This window comes from Octopus bimaculoides, chromosome 23 (assembly GCF_046866305.1).
Source record: "Octopus bimaculoides isolate indiv1 chromosome 23, ASM4686630v1, whole genome shotgun sequence".
Taxonomy (NCBI): domain Eukaryota; kingdom Metazoa; phylum Mollusca; class Cephalopoda; order Octopoda; family Octopodidae; genus Octopus; species Octopus bimaculoides.
Window position 1 is genome coordinate 24,520,386 of NC_142950.1, and position 21,054 is coordinate 24,541,439.

The window sequence follows — 21,054 nt, forward strand, 5'->3', positions numbered from 1 at the left end:
AGAGAGAGAGAAAGAGAGAGAGACAGACAGACAGATAGACAGACAGACAGAGAGGAAGGCATAGAAGAGTTTCGTTTCTAGTTACACTTCAGCCACAAAATACATGGACCTTTCTTTCCCCTGTTACCCGAGAAAGGATCTTGGACTGAACCTCTTCTCTCTTTTTTTAAACCAAATTTAGTTAAACCTCCACATGTCACACTCTCTCACATTTTAAAATAGATTTGTTTGTTTGTTTGTTTGTTTGTTTGTTTGTTTTTATCATGTGGTGACAAGTCTGGTATATTTAGCAACAAACGTTAGCAATACAGTTTTGGTTGAGGTTACATTAGCTTAACCGCAAATAACTTAATTTACAAGGAGAGTTACGAGAAATGGTTGGCTAGCCATTGTTAACAGCTCCATGAATTCAACTGGAAATTAAAAAAAAAAATGAGATGTATGTAGATGTAAGAGAAGATGGATTAGAGATCTGCCTGCATATCTTCTGATTTTTACTTTCGACCAGATTCTGCGTTTAACTCATTTCTTTCCAACTTTGCGAAGATTCTGTCAACCAAACGTATGCCAACTCACCTCATCACAGTTAGATATCTCTCTGCTCAATTTGTCTCAGTTCAATCTGTGTTATCTAAATTCACCACAGCTCAACTCATCACAGATCAACTTATCTTAATTCGACTTAATTCAGCCCAACTCAACTTTCTTCGGCAAAATTCACCTCGACCCAATTTACTTATGTCGAGTTTCATTAGAGTTCAGTTTATATTTTTGATTCACGGATGTTTTTTCTGTTTTTTATTTTCTCAGGCGCGATTGTGTTGAGATTTCGAAGAAGGATCTTCCGCTCTGTGTCACTGATGGCACTTTTCACATACGGCACTCCAGAGTCTCGCCTTGATGCTGTCTGCTCCAAATGTTCTCTGTGAGTGAAGTTTGTTTCAACGACTGTGGTGTATCCAGATGTTACAGATCTGAAAGTTGTGGTTTTTCTAGCTCTTCTGTCATAGAAGCATTTACAAATCATTTCACTGCAACAAGCAGCATTTCTGAAATATATATATATCAGATAAAAGTAAATGCACAAATATACTGATTTCAAATTTTGGCACAAGGCCAGAAATATCGGGGGAGTGTCTAAGTAGTGGGGTGGGATGTTATTTTTATTTTTTCGAGCTTCATTTTGGAGAACCTCCCGAAAAGTTGTGGTTAGGGTCACAAAACAATGATATAAACTTTTTTTACGATTAAGATTTTGGTAACACCCCCACCCTTAATACCCCTTGAAGTTTGAAACCCCACCATTACCACCAAAGAAAAAATAGGGGTAAACACTGATTTAATCGATTTAAAACCCTATAGTGTACGTAAAAATATATTTTAGCTTAGCATGTGCTTTTTAAGACACTGAATCCAAAAATAGTATTAATTTTGCAATTTGATTTTCTAAAATGGCGGAAATCCAAGATGGCGGTCAAAATGCACAATTTTTTAACGAAATCAGTAGCTGTTACCAAGAATGTCATCTGATATGTCTTTATATATGGTCTGAGGTCATAGAACACGAATGATGTGGAATAAGCAGTTTAATAACAAATAATTAAGTAATTTCATTTTACAAAAGAAAAAAAAACATTTCCCGAGTTCGGTAATTTATATGATACAATTATACTTTTACAACCATTATGGCTTCAAAACCTCACACCAATGCATGATTGAAATCAATATGGCTTACGTCTGTCTTGCAACTCACACTATCCAAGTGAATTTTCAAGTTTATTTCATATCGTTCCATTGACAGTTTTCGATCATTTTATTTAAGGCGGAAAATATCGCTGGCTTTTGGCACAGAAAGAGCAGTGTCTCTGATATATCCGATTTCTAAATACAACCTATCGACATTTTCTTTAGCTGGTATATCTGCCATTAGATAGACATCTACCTCAGTGCTGTTAATAAACGATCCACCATAACTTTTCAAAATATTCATGTCGGCTGTTCGTCGTCTGTCCACAGCAATGTTGATGATTTCCTTCTTTTCCAGTCCCTCCACTATTAACTGCTGCTGGCAGTTATCTCATTCTTTAATGATGTCAGGCACTCACGCCCCAGCTTTGATGAGTTTGATATGTTGCCTCAATGCCTCGGACTCTCGACGTTCAATCAGATCAGCCGACTTGGATTTAACTTGGGAAGATGATGCTAATTTGAGTTGCTTGGCACCTCGACGACTCAACTCATAGTTGATAAATCCCGCACTACGTTTTACGTCGAGATTGTGAATGGGAGCTCTCTCTAGTTTAGCTACGTCCATGCACGCCGACGCATGGGGAGACTCTTTGATGATATTTCCAAAACCAAACAGAACTCCCCTCTGGTTCTGAAAACCATCCGCTAACTGCAGAAGAAGCTTCGACAGTACTTTTAACACCCCTGGCTTCAACTCGGTTGCAATAGCTTAATGGATGACCTAAAGCTATTCGCTAAGATTGAGAAAGAAATTGAGAGTTTGACGGCAACTGTGCAGATGATCAGCAAAGATATCGGCATGAAATTTGGGATCGAGAAATATGATGCAATGATTCTCAAAAATGGGAAAATCAGTAAAAGCCATGGGATCAAGCTGGAAAGTGGTGAAACTATAAAGGAAATCGGAGAAAAAGGATATAAGTACCTGGGTATCATTGAAAGAGATAAAATGAATGAGCACAAGATGAAAGAAATGTACAGGAAAGAGTATTTGAGAAGAATTCGGCTTGTACTCCAATGGCCGTTATATGATTAGAGCAATTAACACGTGGGTTGTTGCTTTGATAAAATATGGGACAGAAATAGTATCTTGGAAGAAGCATGAATTACAAGAGATAGACCGGAGAAAACGTAAATTAACGACAATGAACAAGGAACTTCACCCCAAGAGTGATTGTCAAGATTATATGTAAAGAGGAAAGAAGGAGGACGGAGATTAGTGTGTTGTGAAGGTTGTGTAAGGGAAGAGGAGAATAGCCTGGCTTGGTGTGTCAAGGGGAGTAACAAAGAAATGATTGAAGCAGTGAAAATGCAGGGAACCTTAAAAGTGAACGAAGCCGTAGATCCAACACAATTTAAGAAATACCAGAGCAGATGAAGGAAATTTGGCAGGACAAGAAAATACACAGTCAGTTCTTGAAGAATAAAAATGAGATTGATTGGAATAGAACCTGGCAATGGCTGCAGAAAGGAGACTTAAAAGGGCCCAATGAGGCATTCGTGTGCAGAGTTCAAGAACAAGCTCTCAGACAAACTACTCCGAATATCACATTGGTAAAAAGCACTGACTCACCACAGTGTAAGATGTGCTCTGAGAAGGGAGAAAGTATAAGCCATATTGTTAGTGAGTGCTGTATGCTCGCACAACGTGAATACAAAAAGGAGACACGACAATGTGGCCAGATATGTCCACTGGCTGTTGTGCGGTAAAGCAAACCTCGAAAGAGCTGAACAACGGTATGAACACAAACCAGAGGGAGTAATGGAAAACGAACATTACAAAACACCCCGGGATTTTAACATGCAGTGTGACCAAGTCATAGAAGTGAGACGAGCAGATATCGTGCTCATCTATAAAGATGAAAAAGAAGCAAAGATAATAGATGCTGCAATACCAGGCGATTCGAGGGTGAAAGGTAAGGAAACAGAAAAGATTGAAAAATATCAGCCAATCAAAAGAGGTATTTTCTGGGGAGATTCTTGTTCACCATTATTATTTGTTATAGCCTTAATCCCACTTTCTGTAGCCCTACGCAAAGTTAACGCGCACTATGATCTGAGAAAGAATGGACCTCGTCTTCATAAATGATTTTAAACCGTTCGCAAAAGCAGAGCCTGAAATGGAGAAGCTGGTTGAGACTGTACAGATATGCTGCAAGGATATTGGGATGGAATTCTGTATCTCGAAGAGTGCGGTGCTCACTTTGAAATGGGAGGAAAGAGCAGATTGTAGGGGTATAGAATTGCTAAACGGAGAGAGAAAGGAAAACTTGGATGATGATGGGTACAAGTACCTTGGGATCCTAGAGCTGGACAATATCTTGCACAGAGAAATGAAAGACAAAGTCATCACTGCATATTTGAAGCGCCTCAAACTTCTCTTGAAATCAAAACTCAACTCAAGGAACTTTAGGACTGCCATCAACATAAGGGCTGTTGCTGTAGTCCGCTACAGTGCAGCCATCCTGAAATGGACACAAGCGGAGATTAACCAACTCGATCGCACTACCCGAAAGACAATGACAATACATGGTGCCATCCACCCTAAGGCGAACGTACACAGGCTTTACGTGAAGAGGTGTAAAGGTGGACGTGGGCTGATCAGCGTACGGGAGTGCATCAACAATGAAAGAAGAAACATGGCAGAATATTTGGTAAACAGAAAACAAGACCTGCTACAGTATGCTACTAATGCAGAATTTAGCAAAAATGGACTTGAGAGTACTAATGAAATCCGATCACGAATAGCCAACGAGAGAAGAAACCCTACTCCGCATGGAATTACATGGTCAGTTCCACCATGAAACTAACAAATTAAAAGACCAGGAAGCATCATGGAGGTGGATCAGCAAGGGTGACCTAGAAAAGAAGACTGAAAGCCTAATCATCGCTGCGTAGAATCAGGTATTGACTACCAACTCAGTGAAAAGGGATATAAACGATACAAGTGCAATGAACCGCTGCAGAATGCGTGGGAAGAGGGTCGAAAGCGTAACTCACATTGTTAGTGCTTCAAAGTGTTGCACAGAAAGAGTACAAGCGCAAACAGTACAAGGTAGCCCAAAACCTTCACTGGCTACTAAGCCGGAAGTATGGATAACGGGTAACGGGTGCTTGGTACCAACATACATCGGAAAATGTAATGGACGAAAAGGGGAAGGCGAAAGTCCTCTGGGACTTTGACTTCCAGACAGACAACGTGTTAGAGCACCGAAGGCCAGATATAGCAACCTTTAGGAGGGACAAACATGAGTGCCGAATAATCGACGCGGCAGCGCCAGGAGATCAATATATTATTATGAAAGAATGAGAAAACATTGATAAATATGGAAACGTGAGGATTGAGATCGCTAAAATGTGGCAGCTACGAGAGTCAAACATAACGATTATCCCTATTGTCATCGGAGCATTAGGTTCAATACCCCACAACCTGAAAAAAATCTGGAAATTTCAGAAATACACTGCAATTTATGTGTATTGCAGAAATCGGTATTACTTGGAACTGCAAGCATATTGCGTAAAGTACTGTCTGTCTGAGTTCCTTGTGACTTGACAGACACTACAAACACCTGGTACACACATCTTCAATCAACAGCATTACGATACTGGATACTGTACGACATGTTAAATAATAGTTGGTTGGAACTCCGTCGCTTACGACGACGAGGGTTCCAGTTGATCCGATCAACAGAATAGCATGCTCGTGAAGTTAACGTGCAAGTGGCTGAGCACTCCACACACTCGTGGAGCTTTAGGTGTTTTTCGCTCAATAAACACTCACAACGCCTGGTCTGGGAATCGAAACTGCGATCCTATGACCACGAGTCCGCTGCCCTAACCACTGGAGAACCGGAACATGTCTCTTACCATGATCTACTCTGGGAAGACGAGTCTTCCCCTTAAGTCCACTGACATCTCCCAGTCTGAGGCTGAATGCAAATTTAAAAAATGGGTCCCCCTCCACTTCTTTACTTTGACCGCCCCTCACATCAAACTCCCAATACACCAATACTCCAAATACCTGATCCCCATCATTGTCCTCAAGCATATATATATAAATATAAATACATACACACAGACATACATACGTATATATATATATATATATATATATATATATATATAGACATATAAGTAGAAAGAGGGGGAAGGAGAGAGAGAAGGGAGAGACGGGAGATTGAGAGAGGAGAGGTAGAGAGAAAGAGGAGAGAAAAGAGTGACATATACATATATGCATGTGTATATAGATGTATGTATGTACATGTGTATGTGTGTGTGTGTTTACGTATATGCATATATATATATATATATATATATATATATATATATATATATAGAGAGAGAGAGAGAGAGAGAGAGAGAGAGAGAGAGAGAGAGAAAGAGAGAGAGAGAGAGAAAGAGAGAGAGAGAGAAATGGAAAATAAACAGACAGACAGACAGACAGACAGTAAAGTGAACTGAAAGAAAAAAAAGGGACGAAAGTAAGCGACTTACCTTGTATTCTTACAATCACATAAATTGAAGATACCATATATAATGGGATTGGCAACACTATTCAGTGGTGCCAAGCTCTGGAAGAATGTGGCGACGGCCAGCATGGTATGTGTGTTGGGAATCATTCCATAGACTTGTAGCAGACAGAATATCATGTAGGGAGACCAACATGTGATGAAGGCTGCACAATGGAAAGAGAAATGGTGATGAATGGGTTAAGTTAACATAGAAACATAACTGTGTTTAATGAATACCACATGTGAGGCGAGGAAGACCAATACTTCTGATGTAGTAAAAAGAGAATAGAAGTAGTGTGTGATAGGTGCCACATGTGAGAGATAGAATTTTCATGTGGGAAGAACACATGATGAGGGCTATACGGAATGATTAGGAGGGAGTACAGCTACTACCCAGAGTAAAAGCTATTTAAACTAGGGGTTGGTAGGGTGTCCAGGAAACTTTTTAAAAGTAAAACAACAGCAAGAAACCACGAAAGCAAAAGTTCAGAAAAGATTGGAGAAGAATCCAGAGGGACATCAAATGCTTCTAAGGCGACACCGGACACGACTTTAGAGTCGCCGGAAAACCTCGCGACGTTCTCATCACCAGGAGCTAAACAGGATGTCCCTCCTTCCAGCTAGAACAAGGAAGGAGGTGACAGTGAAGAGGTGTAAGCTAGATAGATAGACAGACAGACAGACAGATAGATAGATAGATAGATAGATAGATAGATAGATAGATAGATAGATAGATAGATAGATACATTTCTTTTATTAGCCACACAGGGCTCAACAAAGATGGGACAAATACAATGCAGAGCTTTTCTTTTTGGGAGGGGGAAGGAGAAAAAAAAGTAGGGGTGTGTCGATCAAAAGGGATCGTAGGAAGGGAAAAGGGGGGTGTTCGATCAAAAGGGATCGTAGGAAGGGAAAAGGGGGGAGTTCGATCAAAAGGGATCGAGAGAAAAAAAAGCGATCAATAGGGATCGTGTATCACAGTAATGTTGTTCTCATGTAAAAAGAGGGGAGGGCAGTCTAGGTTTAGCCGTGGAAAGAAAAGTCTACGGAAAAGACCACGGTAGCCTTGGTCAATATTGTCATTGAAGAAACTGTGACAGTGAGTGACTCTCTTTTGCCTTTTTGTTTTTTTTTTCCTAGTTCATAGGGTTATGCTCAAGGTGGCTCCGTCATTCACACGTGCCATCCTTGCTACATTCACCCATCATTTTTTTGAAGCATTTATAGATAGATAGATAGATAGATAGATAGATAGATAGATAGATAACCACCAGAACAGCAAAAGCAGTGAGGTGCGAACTACAAAGTATCACCACGAGCAACTTCGTTCACAATACTGAAACTACATCATCCATTTACGAGGATGAGAACCTGACGGAGGCCGATGGGGGGAATCGACAGACTAAGACATCCCTACGAAAAATATGTAAAAAGACAATCAACAAATGCGAAGTGAGGTACATCTCACGTGAATTGGGGGACCTCTCCGATGCGGAAGAATCCATTTCCTATTAAGAAAAGCTTATTTATCTCTCGTGAAGTAGAGCTCGTCTTCAGTGACGAGAAATTCATCTGCTGCGAAGGGAAGCCCACCCAGGGTTCGAAGGAAGGAAGTCGACAACCTTGAGGAAGCCTACTGAAATGTACAAGAAAGATTTCCAAGGAAACATAGTAATCGAGGAAGAGGAGGGATCGGCCTTGGAAAGACTGGTTACTTATAACGCACTCTGAATATGTTTACGGCATGTTGCAGGCCAACGAACCACAAGATATGAGTTCTTTCTTAGCTATTCTCACCAGAGAACGCATCACAGAAGATTTTTGTACATACAAACCTCGAAGAATATATAGGAGTTGTTGTAAAGGAAGTTCGTATGTTGTAAAAGAAGTTAATCTCATTTGTATTCACGTTGTGCCAATTTCAGGCATTCGCTAACAATTGGCCATATCGTTTCACCCCTCTCACCACACATTCAGCATTTGTCGCTCTCAGCTGTGTTGCAAATTCTGCATTTCACATCGTTCGTTCTTAACATTTGTTCTTGTGCCGCGCATATAAGTAGTTCTGTCTCTATCTTCATCCATAACCACCGGTCTTCTGTATCTATCTCGACGTTCGTTTCTCTTGCAAACGGTCCGTACAATATATTTCCTTTCCATGCTATTTCCGTTTTTGAGTTTATTTCCTCTTTAAGTTTTCCTTTCTTTACACAATTATTAATTTTGAAGATACAGGACTTCTGCACATGCTTCAGCAATGGTCCCATGGCATTCTTTACATACCACCCAAAGCTGTTTTCCTCTACTTCTACACAATCCTTATTTCTTTACTGCCCACAAGGGGCCACACACAGAGGGGACAAACAAGGACAGACAAAGGGATTAAGTCAATTATATCGATCCCCAGTGCGTAACTGGTACTTATTTAATCGACCCCGAAAGGATGAAAGGCAAAGTCGACCTCGGCGGAATTTGAACTCAGAACGTTGCGGCAGACGAAATACTGCTAAGCATTTCGCCCGGTGTGCTAACGTTTCTTATTTCTTTATTGCCCACAAGGGGCTAAACATAGAGGGGACAAACAAGGATAGACAAAGGGATTAAGTCAATTACATCCCCCCCCCCCCCCAGTGCGTAACTGGTACTTATTTAATCGAGCCCGAAAGGATGAAAGGCAAAGTCGATCTCGGCGGAATTTGAACTCAGAACGTTGCGGCAGACGAAATACTGCTAAGCATTTCTCCCGCAGTGCTAACGGTTCTCCAGCTCACCGCCTTTACTTCTACACAATCCTGGCAACTGATCAAACCTCTCCTACCCTTTCTTCTGAACAAGTACAACCTAACGGTGTCACTCACGGAGTGGAATACTCCATGCACTGTCAATATTTTCCATGTCTTTGTTTCCTTTCTTATTAGTTCTTTCTTCTACCAGTTTATGATTCCAGCTCCATACCGAAGTGATGCTATCACCCACGTATTTACTGCTTGGATTTTATTTTATCCAAACAGTAGTAACTCTGCACGTGTTAGTTTAATAGACGTAGTGGGAGTGTGTGTGTGTGTGTGTGTGTGTGTGTGTGTGTACGTGTGTGTAATAGCCTGCCTCAGTCATAAATTTTAGCAAACAGACGTTCTGAAATAAATGCTACGACATGGAACAAGATTGACAGACAATGGTTAAATGGCGGCTTTGAATTTATATTTTTATTTAGGAGATTTTGTGAATTTTTTTGTCGATAGAGTTTAATAGAAAAAAAGATATTTCAATGTTCTTGTACGTGTGTGTGCGTATGCGAGTGTAATTTGTGTGTCTGCGTGTGTGTTTATTTGAGAGACAAGTAAAAAGAGTGAGAGAGAGAGAGAGAGAGAGAGAGAGAGAAAGAAAGAAAGGAATAGAGAAAAAAAGGAAAATATCGGAGTTTATTTCTTCCACCCGAGCCCCTACCCACAACTCTTTCCCCCCACAAAGTCAATCAACCAAATTCACATCCTTTATTGATTCAACTTTAATATTATAGCAACAACAGCAACCACAACACCAGCAGCAACTACAACGCCATCACTAATAACAACTACCACAAGAGCAAAAAAAAAAAAAAAGACAACACCATCACGACCATCACCACCACCACCACCACCACCACCACCACCCCACCCCCACCACCACCACCACCACCACCACAAACAACAACAACAATAATAGCTGTATTAGCTAGAAGTGCTTTATTAACCAGAGAAGCAAAAATATGGAGCTTTCAACGGCTTACAATGAAAGAAAGGATCACGTGGAATGTGATAAAAACAGATTTAGAAATTACGAAGAGGTGGAGGCAAGGGCTGTGTTCTCCACCCCTGCTCATCCTGTTAGAGTTAGCTTCCGTTCGGTACATTGCTTGGGGGATACCAACCCTAATCCCTGTTTGTAATTTCGTCATAGTTTTGTTTTCACCTGCTTGGCCGACGGCACCAAACACCAAACGCCAAACAACTCTCTTCCCGTATTGTCTGTTTCGCGTTACGCGATTTTGGTTGGCATGGGTCAACCTCACTATGCGTCGAGCTGCAAAATCTTTTGGGAGGCCACCAAAGGTAAACTTTAATCTCTGCCGTGTGGGTGGATATGGAAGACGGAAACTGAAAGAAGCCCGTCGTATATATATATATGTGGTGTGTGTGTGTGTGTGTGTGTGTGTGTGTTTGTCTTACACCACCGCTTGCTCTTGGATAGAAAGCAGCACATATGTGCCTCGAATCAAGTAGCACGGGCCCTTCCTGGCCCGTCAAAGAAGAAATTGTCGCTCTGCTGCCATATTGTATCTCAACCCTATAGTGATGATGATGATGATGATGATGATGATGATGATGATGATGATGATGATGATGATGATGATGATGATGGTGGTGGTGGTGGTGGTGGTGGTGGTGGTGGTGGAGGTAGTGGTGGTGGTGGTGGTGTGTAGTGGTGGGGTGGGGTAGGGGTGGTGGTGGTGGTGGTGTTGGTAACGGCATAGTTGTTGTGGTAGTGATGGCCATGATGGTGGTGATGCACATCATTAAGATGTTATAAATGTGGTGGTGGTGGTGGTGGTGGTGGCGGTGGTGGTGATTATGGAGATGATGGTGACAGCGGTATTAAGGATTTTTCCAATATCTTTTTCTATGTTGCACGCGAAAAAGTACAGTAATCCAGAAAAAAAAGACAAAAAAAAACGAAAACAAAAAAAAAGAAAATACCCAAAAGCAAGCGAGTAGGGAAAACCGGAGATGTGAGAAGAGAATCCAAAGGAATTTCAAAAGAACGGAATCGATTCCTGTAAAACAGGAAGGGAATCTTTGTAATCTTTGATTTAATGTTTGGCTATGGGGAGAAAATGGGAGAGAGATGCTTATTTTAAAATAATTATAATGCTGGAGGTGTGTGATTGCATTGGCATTTTTTGCTGTTGTTGTTATTGTAAAAAATAAATTGTCAATAAAAATAATATTAGTTGCCATGAATATTCTACAATAAGCAAACAAAAAAAAACGTGCCAACGTGGCCGATCTAGCGACAAGAAATAGCAACCAAATCCTCACTAAAGCTTCTTCCTACATAGTTATTATGTTGGATTTGGTTTGCAAGATTTTTTATGTGATTTCGTGTGTTGAAGCATATTCTGTTGTGTCTGGGGAGAGTCATTTTCTTATTGTGCCTTAAAATTTAACACACTCACCGGTAAAATTTCCAATTATTTCCACTTATTTCTTATTTTTATTTTTAAAAATAAAAATAAGAAATAAGTGGAAATTTTAACGGTGAGTGTGTTAAATTTTAAGGCACAGTAAGAAAATTACTCTCCCCAGACACAGCAGAATATTATGTTGGAAACATGCTAGAAAAGCATCGATGTTCTTATAACATTGAAGAATGAAATTCAAAAAGGAAAAACTATTGTAAAAATTAGCAGTGATAGTGAATATCCTCTCATACTGTTCGACCAACAAGCTAGGATTAGCAGTCAAAGCTCTCATAAATCTTGCCTTATCGTATTAAAAATGTTGATATTTCAGACCATATTGGTTAACGCGATTCCTGAATGAAGGCCGGGATGGTCATGGCAGGAACACTTTTGATTATAGATTCACCCAGTAAGGATTGATTTGATGCTGAACAACAAAAACAACGACAAAGAAGAGAAAGTATGCAGAGGAACTTGAAATATCTCTGTGACTCCCGCGTGGTCAGAAAACCTGATTTAATTTTGGGAAAATGATTATAAAATCCAGCATATTGATTATTTATTGATATGGCTGAGTGGTTAAGACATCCACTAAATGTGTGGTGGGTTCGATCCCACCGCATGGCACCTCGGGTCAAGAATCTTCTTCTCTATCCTCAGAATCTTGTGAATAGAATTTCATAGACAAACTGTAAATCTATCATTACGCGCACGCACGTATGCGTGTAAATGTATGGGAATGTGTGTCTGCATTGTGCGTGTGCGTGCGTGCAAGCGCGGGTATGTGTGTGTGTTTGAGTGGGTGTGTCTGTATGTGGATGTTTCTGTATATATGTACCTGTGTGTGTATGTGCATGTGTTTGTATGCGTATATGAAAGCGAAATGACGTGGACAATAATGAACGGAGAAAGAGCAAAGAAAAAAAAATACCGTTCATCAGTCGGGTATAGCGGGTATCCATAACGATTTCGGCATTAAAAGGTGGGATCTTTCAATCGGCAAGTATCAGTGACCCTAAGCAATTTGTTGTTGTTGGCACTCCGTCTCTTACGACGACGAGGGTTCCAGTTGATCCGATAAACGGAACAGCCTGCTCGTGAAATTAACGTGCAAGTGGCTGAGCACTCCACACACACGTGTACCCTTAACGTAGTTCGCGGGGATATTCAGCGTGACACAGAGTGTGACAAGGCTGGCCCTTTGAATTACAGGTACAACAGAAACAGGAAGTAAGAATGAGAGAAAGTTGTGGTGTAAGAGTACAGCAGGGTTCACCACCATCCCCTGCCGGAGCCTCGTGGAGCTTTAGGTGTTTTCGCTCAATAAACACTCACAACGCCCGGTCTGGGAATCGAAACCGCGATCCTATGACCGCGAGTTCGCTGCCCTAACCACTGGGCCATTGCGCCTCCGACGTGGACAATAATGAACGGAGAAAGAGCAAAGAAAAAAAAACCAGAAATACCGTTCATCAGTCGGGTATAGCGGATTTCCACAACGATTTCGGCATTAAGAGCTGGGATCCTTCAATCGGCAAGTATCAGTGACCCTAAACAATTACATAGATGAGTAAAAGACGGAACATTTTACGAAGTCTTACAACTTCGCTGAAATAGGATAGTCCTTCTCGACTAAAGACGAAATAGAGATAATGACAGCGCAGGTAAAAATAAGAAGATAAGACTTTCGTCAAAATAGTACCTGAGAGAGTTTGAGACGTTTGGTTAGTCTGCAGTCTGTGAGAAGAAGGGAGGGCGGGAGAGTAGCAGCATAAGTAGCATCCGCAGAAAGATATTGCAGGGGTGAGAGGGAGAAGACGAGCGATAGAGAGAGAGAAAAAGGAAGACATCAGAGAAAGGAAAATTACAAGTCACAGGAGAACGGAAAATCTGTCAAGGTTTTTATATACGTGTATGTGTGTTAGTGTTTGTATGAGTGTGTGCATGCATGAGTGTGTGTATGTGTAGCTGCGTGTGTCTTTCACCGCTATGTATGTATGTATGTATGTATGTATGTATCTGTGTGTATGTATGTATGTATGTATGTATGTATGTATGTATGTATGTATGTATGTATGTATGTACATGTGTGTATAAAGACGCAGGTGTGGCTGTGTGGTAAGAAGCTTGCTTCCTAACCACATGGTTCTGGTCTCAGTCCCTTGGACAAGTGTCTTCTACTTGGGCTGTCTAAAGCCTTGTGAGTGGATTTGATAGACGGAAACTGAAAGAAACCCGTCATATATATATATATATATATATATATATATATATATATATATATATATATATATATATGCATGTGTGTGTGTGTGTGTGTGTGTCCATTACTGCCTGACAACCGATGATGATGTGTTTGCGTTCCTTAACTTAGCAGTTCGACAAAAGAGATCGATAAAATAAGTACCAGGCTTTAAAAAAGTATTGGGGTAGATTCATTCGACTAAAACTTTTCAAGGCGGCGTCCCAGCATGGCCGCAGTCTAATGACTAAAACAAGATAAAAGGTTATGTATGTATGTATATTGTTGATAATGCGGTACATTCGGACACTACTACCTTGTGTGATATTTGTAGTGTGCAACCATCAATTTTCAATATCACCATCTTAAACGACGCCATTGTTCACCACTGGTGATATAAAATAAATAAATATAAATATGCAAGCAAATCGATGAAAAAAGTTGTTGATCGATTCTCTCATGAGACTGGAATCTAATATGGCGTATTGGAAAACTTGAAATAAAAGAATAATGTGCAGAAATCTGTATGAAAGACTGAGTTGGTTACCATTTCAGTAATGTCAGTCGAATAAAGAAAACGCGTTGATATGAAATGGTGTTGATTACTTACCAAGTACAATAAGGAATGTCATTTTAATTGTTTTGATTTTAGCTTTGGGGATAACACCTCTGGAACTGGAACTACTGCTGCTGTTGTTGGAAGTTGTTTGACTGTGCTTTGAGCCTGGAAATGTAATTCGTGAGGGGTGGGTAGAGCAGTAGAAACGGTAAGAACAACGATAGCACAACGACAACAACAACAACAAGAGGAACAACAAGAACATTAACAATAATAGGAATAATGTTGGCACGCCGTCGCTTACGACGTCGTGGGTTCCAGTTGATCCGATCAACGGAACAGTCTGCTCGTGAAATTAACGTGCAAGTGGTTGAGCACTCCACACACACGTGTACCCTTAACGTAGTTCTCGGGGATATTCAGCGTGACACAGAGTGTGACAAGGCTGACCCTTTGAATTACAGGCACAACAGAAACAGGAAGTAAGAGTGAGAGAAGGTTGTGGTGAAAGAGTACAGCAGGGTTCGCCACCATCCCCTGCCAGAGCCTCGTGGAGCTTTAGGTGTTTTCGCTCAATAAACACTCACAGCGCCCGGTCTGGGAATCGAAACCGCGATCCTATGACCGCGAGTCCGCTGCCCTAACCACTGGGCCATTGCGCCTCCACAATAATAGGAATAATAACAATGATAAATATTGATAAAGCATCCTTCTCGAGCACTATGGGCTCATAAGGAGCGGTTTCTCGGTTTCTGTGGCTCATAAAAATATTTTTACCTCCTGGACGGGACGCCGGTCCATCGCAGGGTTACTTGTTTCTACCGAGTGGACTGGAGCAACGTGAAATGAAGTATTTTGCTCAAGAGCACAACGCGTCGCATAGTCTTGGAATCAAAACCACAATCTTACAATCATGAGTCCAACACCCTAACCACTTGGCCACACGCCTCCACAACACTAACAATCCTTTCTACTATAGATATAAGGGCTCAAATTTGCAGAGGGTGGTATTTAGTTCATTGTATCGATCCCCCACCCCACCCCAGTAGTCAGTGCTGGTATTTATTATACAGACTCCGAAAGTATGAAAGACCAAATTGACCTCGACGGAATTTGAACTCAGAACATAAAGAGCCGGAAGAAATGCTGCTGAGCATTTTGTCCGGCGCGGTAGCGAGTCTGCCAGCTCACCGCTTTTGCAGGAACAACAACAACAACAACAACGACAACGACGAACTAACGGCAATACCGAGAACGAATCAACGAAGGAGCCTCTACGGAGTTGCCTGACCTGCTAGCAATAGTAAACAAGTCTCCCTCAAAGCACTTGCTATCCTCTTTACAAACAGACACAATGTATCAAATAATGTAGTCTTCGATATATTTTGGTAATGGTAGAAGGGTTAAAAAGTTCGATTCCCAATAATGAAACTTCGGGTTCGATTCTACAAATGGTTCCGTAAGTCATTGCGTTTCACCATGACTTCAGCATACCCCAGGTCCTCCGAGTAAAATCGGATGATCGGAAACTGTACAGAAGCCCGTCTGGAAGAATTGTACGCATAATTCAAAAGTCCAACCCTGCCGCACTGATTTAAAGTGGGAATTAAGTTAAGGCTACAGGTATCTGCGGAATACTCAGCCACTTACAGCAGGTATATGATGGTTGTCTAGTAGATCAAACAAGAGAATGACCGCCGTAGAAACCGACGGAGAATTCATCGTTTTAATGGCTTTAATAACTGAACCGGAGCCCAGCTGGAGTATCAGTTACAAGGGTTTAGTTGGCTACATCGACAACAGTGACACCACCTGTGTAACAATAATAACAATGCCAAACGAAATAACAAAACAAAAACAATTAGATAAAATATATAAATAAATATATATATATATGTGTATGTGTGCGTAAAATATAAATGAACCTGTTTTCGTTTGATGCTTCCATCTTTTCTGTGAATGATCGCTAGCATTACTGCCTTCCATACCAAGTAGCATTTTACCATTGTTCCATATGACATAGATAATGGTGGTGTAACATATAATAATTATTATGGTCGGTATGATAAACAAGGCCACTGCTAGCAATGTGATATAGACCTGGAAGATAAAACAAAGAAACATTGCAGGGAAATACTGAACGATCCGCGGTGTAAGAAACTTCAAGTCACACACTGTCAAACAGTAAAACATTCAGTACTCTAGTCATCTATGGATCATACTTAATAAATATACACTGTAGATAGGCTAATTACTGTGGTATTCATCCAGAGTTGACATATCTTATGGACTTTCTGCGTTAAAAACACAATAAATATCAGAGTGGCTAGCAAGTACACCTGATGCAGCTCGACCTTTTTGGGCCTTTTCAAGGACATGGACTCGCAACCAGCCATATTCTTGGACAATAATTCGTCGTCCTTGATACAGGAAAAGTGAATAAAATATTCACTCACGTTGCGAATAGCCGTCTGATGTGCGCAACTGAGACACTATTGAATTATAATAGCCATCTATGTATTATACTTGATGTGTATACACCGTTGGTAGGTGTATACACATCTCTTATGGATATTTATATCATCTGCACAAACGTAGGGGGAAAGTATACGTGGTTTGCTTGATAAAACAGAAATAGAAACAACAGCCAAATCTCTTTAATGCTTTCAAAAAAAGAAAAAGTACATTTGGTTATGCAGCACTAGATACGACCAACAAGACATGATGGTCACAGTCGAAGTGTCCTTGGTCAGCTCGACTAGAACTGTTCTTGGGTTAAACAGCAACACGTGTTCATTTTGTGTGTGTGTATGTGTGTGTGTGTGTAAAGGATGAAATTCGAAATCTTGGCCAGGGATTGGCGGATCGGTGCCTGCAGTTTACCTCAACTATACATCAGTTATAAACAATTTTAGAAATATCGTTGGGAGGAATTAATCAAGTAAATCGTTTCTATTTACTTGTAGTTTTTCGGTTTTTGTCTTCATAGTTTTTCATTTTTGCCCCACTCTTACCCACCCCGCCTTTCCATAATGTCTTCATACCCAAAGAGAGTATCCCCACGATACAAAATGAAGGGATCAAATCATACCATCCAGTGCCACTGTTCAGTTAGATCCAAGTAACACAATTTTATGGATTCGTCCAATGGATTGGTGGTTTCTTTGAACAGAAATAACGACGGACACGAGAAGATGATGGCACAGCCCCATGCTGACGCCACCAAGATTCGAGATCTCGTACCTGCGATAGAAAAAAAAAATAATAATTACTTGGTGTAATGCGAAGATGAAATACAGTGACATTAGTAGCAAATTTGAAAACGGAATATATTTTCTGATATGTGTGTACTCTGGTTACTGTTATGAGATACATGTAACATGTAACATCAGCATGGAGACAAAACTAAGGTGAAATGTGTGAAGGAGACAAAAGTAGAAAGTAGAAAGACTATGTAAAATGGGTACAATGAACATGGGTTAAGTATATGTAAATTACGAATGGGTAAACCTAGGTATGGTGCAGCATTAGAAATAGGGTGGGGGAATGAAGAGTAATTAAATATGAAAAGTAGGTAAAACATGTAAAGTAGGCAAAATATGTAGTGTAGAGTAGGCAAGTATGTAAAGTAGGCAAACCGAGTTAAAATAAAAGTAGAGAAGTAGAGCAGAATATGCAAGTAAAAAGTTTGAGACAAATATGTATAAAACAAGCTAAATATTTAAAAAAATAGGCTCATAAACAATAGGCTCATAAACAATAGGCACGGGTATGGCTGTGTGGTAAGGAGGTTGCTTCCCAACTACATGGTTCCGGATTCAGTCCCACACCGTGGCCCCTTGGGCAAGTGTCTTTTACTACATCCTCGGGCCGACCAAAGCCTCGTGAGTGGATTTGGTAGATGGAAAGTGAAAGAAGTCCATCGTGTGTGTGTGTGTGTGTGTGTGTGAGTGAATGTGTGTGTGTGTGTGTGTGTGTGTGTGTGTGTGTGTGTGTGTGTGTGTGTGTGTGTGCCTGTATCTTTGTGTCTGTGTTTCTCCTCCACCACTGCTTGACAACCGGTGTTGGGGTGTTTACGTCCCCGTAAAAATAGTGGTTTGGCAAAAAGCGAACGATAGAATAAGTGCAAGACTAAAAACTCTTCAAAATGGTGCCCCAGCATGACCGCAGTCTAATGACTGAAACAACTAAAAAATAAAAGATAAAAGTAAACTGAGTAAAGAGGGAGCAAAGGGACGAAAGTAAATACTATAAGGTAGTTTGCCCTACATTGTCTAGCAGTCTATGCTTCCGCCCGTGTTCCTTGTTACATGTGATATATATATATATATATATATATATATATATATATATATATATATATATATATATATACATATACATATATTAGTATATGGATACTTACCACTACCGGTAAACCGTAGGGGTCTGGCAATGGCATCAAGTCGGTCGAGACTGAGGGAAACTAAGACATAAGTTGATGCAAATACGACGACTTCCTGCGGGGAAAATAAACAAAACATGGGTAGATATGAGAGTAGCAACTGTACCCGGGTTTATTAATAGCTGAAATAAATATAAAGAAATTAAATGTATGCAATCACATTATATAGCGGCTCGGCAATAGAGACCGATAGAATAAGTGGTAGGTTTACAAAGAATAAGTCCTGGGGTCGATTTGCTCGACTGAAGGCGGTGCTCCAGCATGGCCGCAGTCAAATGACTGAAACAAGTACAAGAATACATATAGATAGAGAGATACATACATACATACATTTTTTACCGTCAAGATACTCCATTTTTTACCGTCAAGATACTCCATTTTTTACCGTCAAGATACTCCATTTTTTACCGTCAAGATACTCCATTTTTTACCGTCAAGATACTAACCTGCCATCCGCCTCCATTCATTCATCAGTGAGGGATAAACATGAGCTTTAAGACATGAGCTTTATGTGAGTCAACAGATCCAGGGGAAAACATAGTGGTCAAAGAATGGCCGCAGAAGTCTTTTAATGTGATTAAAGAGTCTTTAGTTCAACCATGGAAAAAATTATCCTACGTCTACTCCATATCAAATTTGGCATTATGAAGCAGTTTGTTAAAATTCTAGATGAAGATGGAGCACGCTTTCATTATATCTGTAGGACATTTCCCAGTCTAATCAGGGAATAGATTAAAGTTCCATAATTTTAGATAATTAGGGAGCGTGATAGAAAAGGAGGTGTCGGTCAAGGGGGTCGACTTTGTCGATAGAATATATACCGCTGCATAATCATTTCTTTTATAAGTTGTCACAACAAACAACAATTAAATTTCTCATTAAGAGATTTAACCTTTTGACAGTTACTATCAACAAATAACAATAAATCTTTCCCAATTTCTGGTGCTGGACTATTATTTGTGTGTAAGGGAGTGACATTTACTGGAGAAAAAAAACAACAAATCTGCTGTATCTGAGTCTGTGTGTGTGTGTGCGCGCGCGCGTGTGTACATATATATAAACATACTACAATGTGTGTGTGTGTGTGTGTGTGTCTGTGTGTGTATGTATATGCATATGTATACGTATATGTATATATACACATTCATAACATACATTTGTTTCTGTGATAATTCACTTTATGAGCCGGTGTCGAAAACGTAACACATGCATATATATATATATATATATATATATATATATATATATATATATATATATATATATATATATATATATATATATATATGTATGTATGTATGTATGTATGTATGTATGTATGTATGTATGTTCTCTCTCCTTCCTTTCCTGAGCGTCCAATAACACTATCCGTATCACGTCCTCACTTTGTTGTTTTTTGTTATTGTTTTTTTGTGTTTTTTTTAACTTATATATATATATATATATATATATATATATATATATATATATATATTCATGAGTATATATATATGTGTGTGTGTGTGTGTGTGTGTGTGTGTGTGTGTGTGTGCGTGCGTGTGTGAGTGTACGTGTACGTGTATATGTGTGTGTATCTTTACATGTATGTATACATATACACATACATATATATGTATATATATATATGAGTATATATATATATATAAGTATATATGTGTGTATCTATACATGTATGTATATATATATATATGTGTGTATACATATGTATATATATATATATATATATATATATATATATATATATATATATATATATATATATATATATAATGTGTGCGTTCGAGTTTATACATATTTATATACATTTACAGTGTTTAATGTCTAACATCGAACACCAACTAGATGCTGTCTCTTTATCATCACTCTTCGCTAAGTTATTTAATCGGTTTCAATAGTTTTAGCACAGGAGGTGGTTATAAAAGATAAGAATTGCAATAAACTATGGTCAAAGTAGTTTCACAATAATACTATTTCGACATATATATATATATATATATATATGTGTGTGTGTGTGTGTATGTGTGTGTGTGTGTGTGTGTGTGTGTGTGTGTGTGTGTGTGTGTGTGTGTGTAGCCAATATTATGCGTACTATAAAAATCAGTAAAGGAATAATATTATAAACACGTAGAAATGATAAAGTTCTGATTTTAAGTATGTTGTTGAAATGTTTGTCAATATTGGATAGATTGTTAAATTTGGATTAAAATGTAGGTCATATCATTTTATTGGATAGAAGGAAATGTGTATATATATATATATATATATATATATATATATATATATATATCGTGCGTAATTTCTACGAATTTACATAGACATATATACACG

At 39.5% G+C, this 21,054-nt stretch overlaps 1 protein-coding gene across 1 annotated transcript in view; it reads right to left on the minus strand.

Moving 5' to 3' along the window:
• LOC106876599 (cardioacceleratory peptide receptor) overlaps positions 1–21,054 on the minus strand; it is a 62,609-nt gene that overhangs the window by 2,099 nt on the left and 39,456 nt on the right. Inside the window, exons 4-9 of the mRNA XM_014925211.3 lie at positions 18,688–18,781; positions 17,374–17,525; positions 16,208–16,382; positions 14,334–14,447; positions 6,244–6,424; positions 1–1,049 (exon numbers count right to left, since the gene is read on the minus strand). The exon at positions 1–1,049 is cut by the window's left edge and continues 2,099 nt beyond it. Of these exons, the coding sequence (XP_014780697.1) occupies positions 764–1,049; positions 6,244–6,424; positions 14,334–14,447; positions 16,208–16,382; positions 17,374–17,525; positions 18,688–18,781 (1,002 nt within the window). The 3' untranslated portion in view covers positions 1–763. The remainder of the gene's footprint in view (positions 1,050–6,243; positions 6,425–14,333; positions 14,448–16,207; positions 16,383–17,373; positions 17,526–18,687; positions 18,782–21,054) is intronic.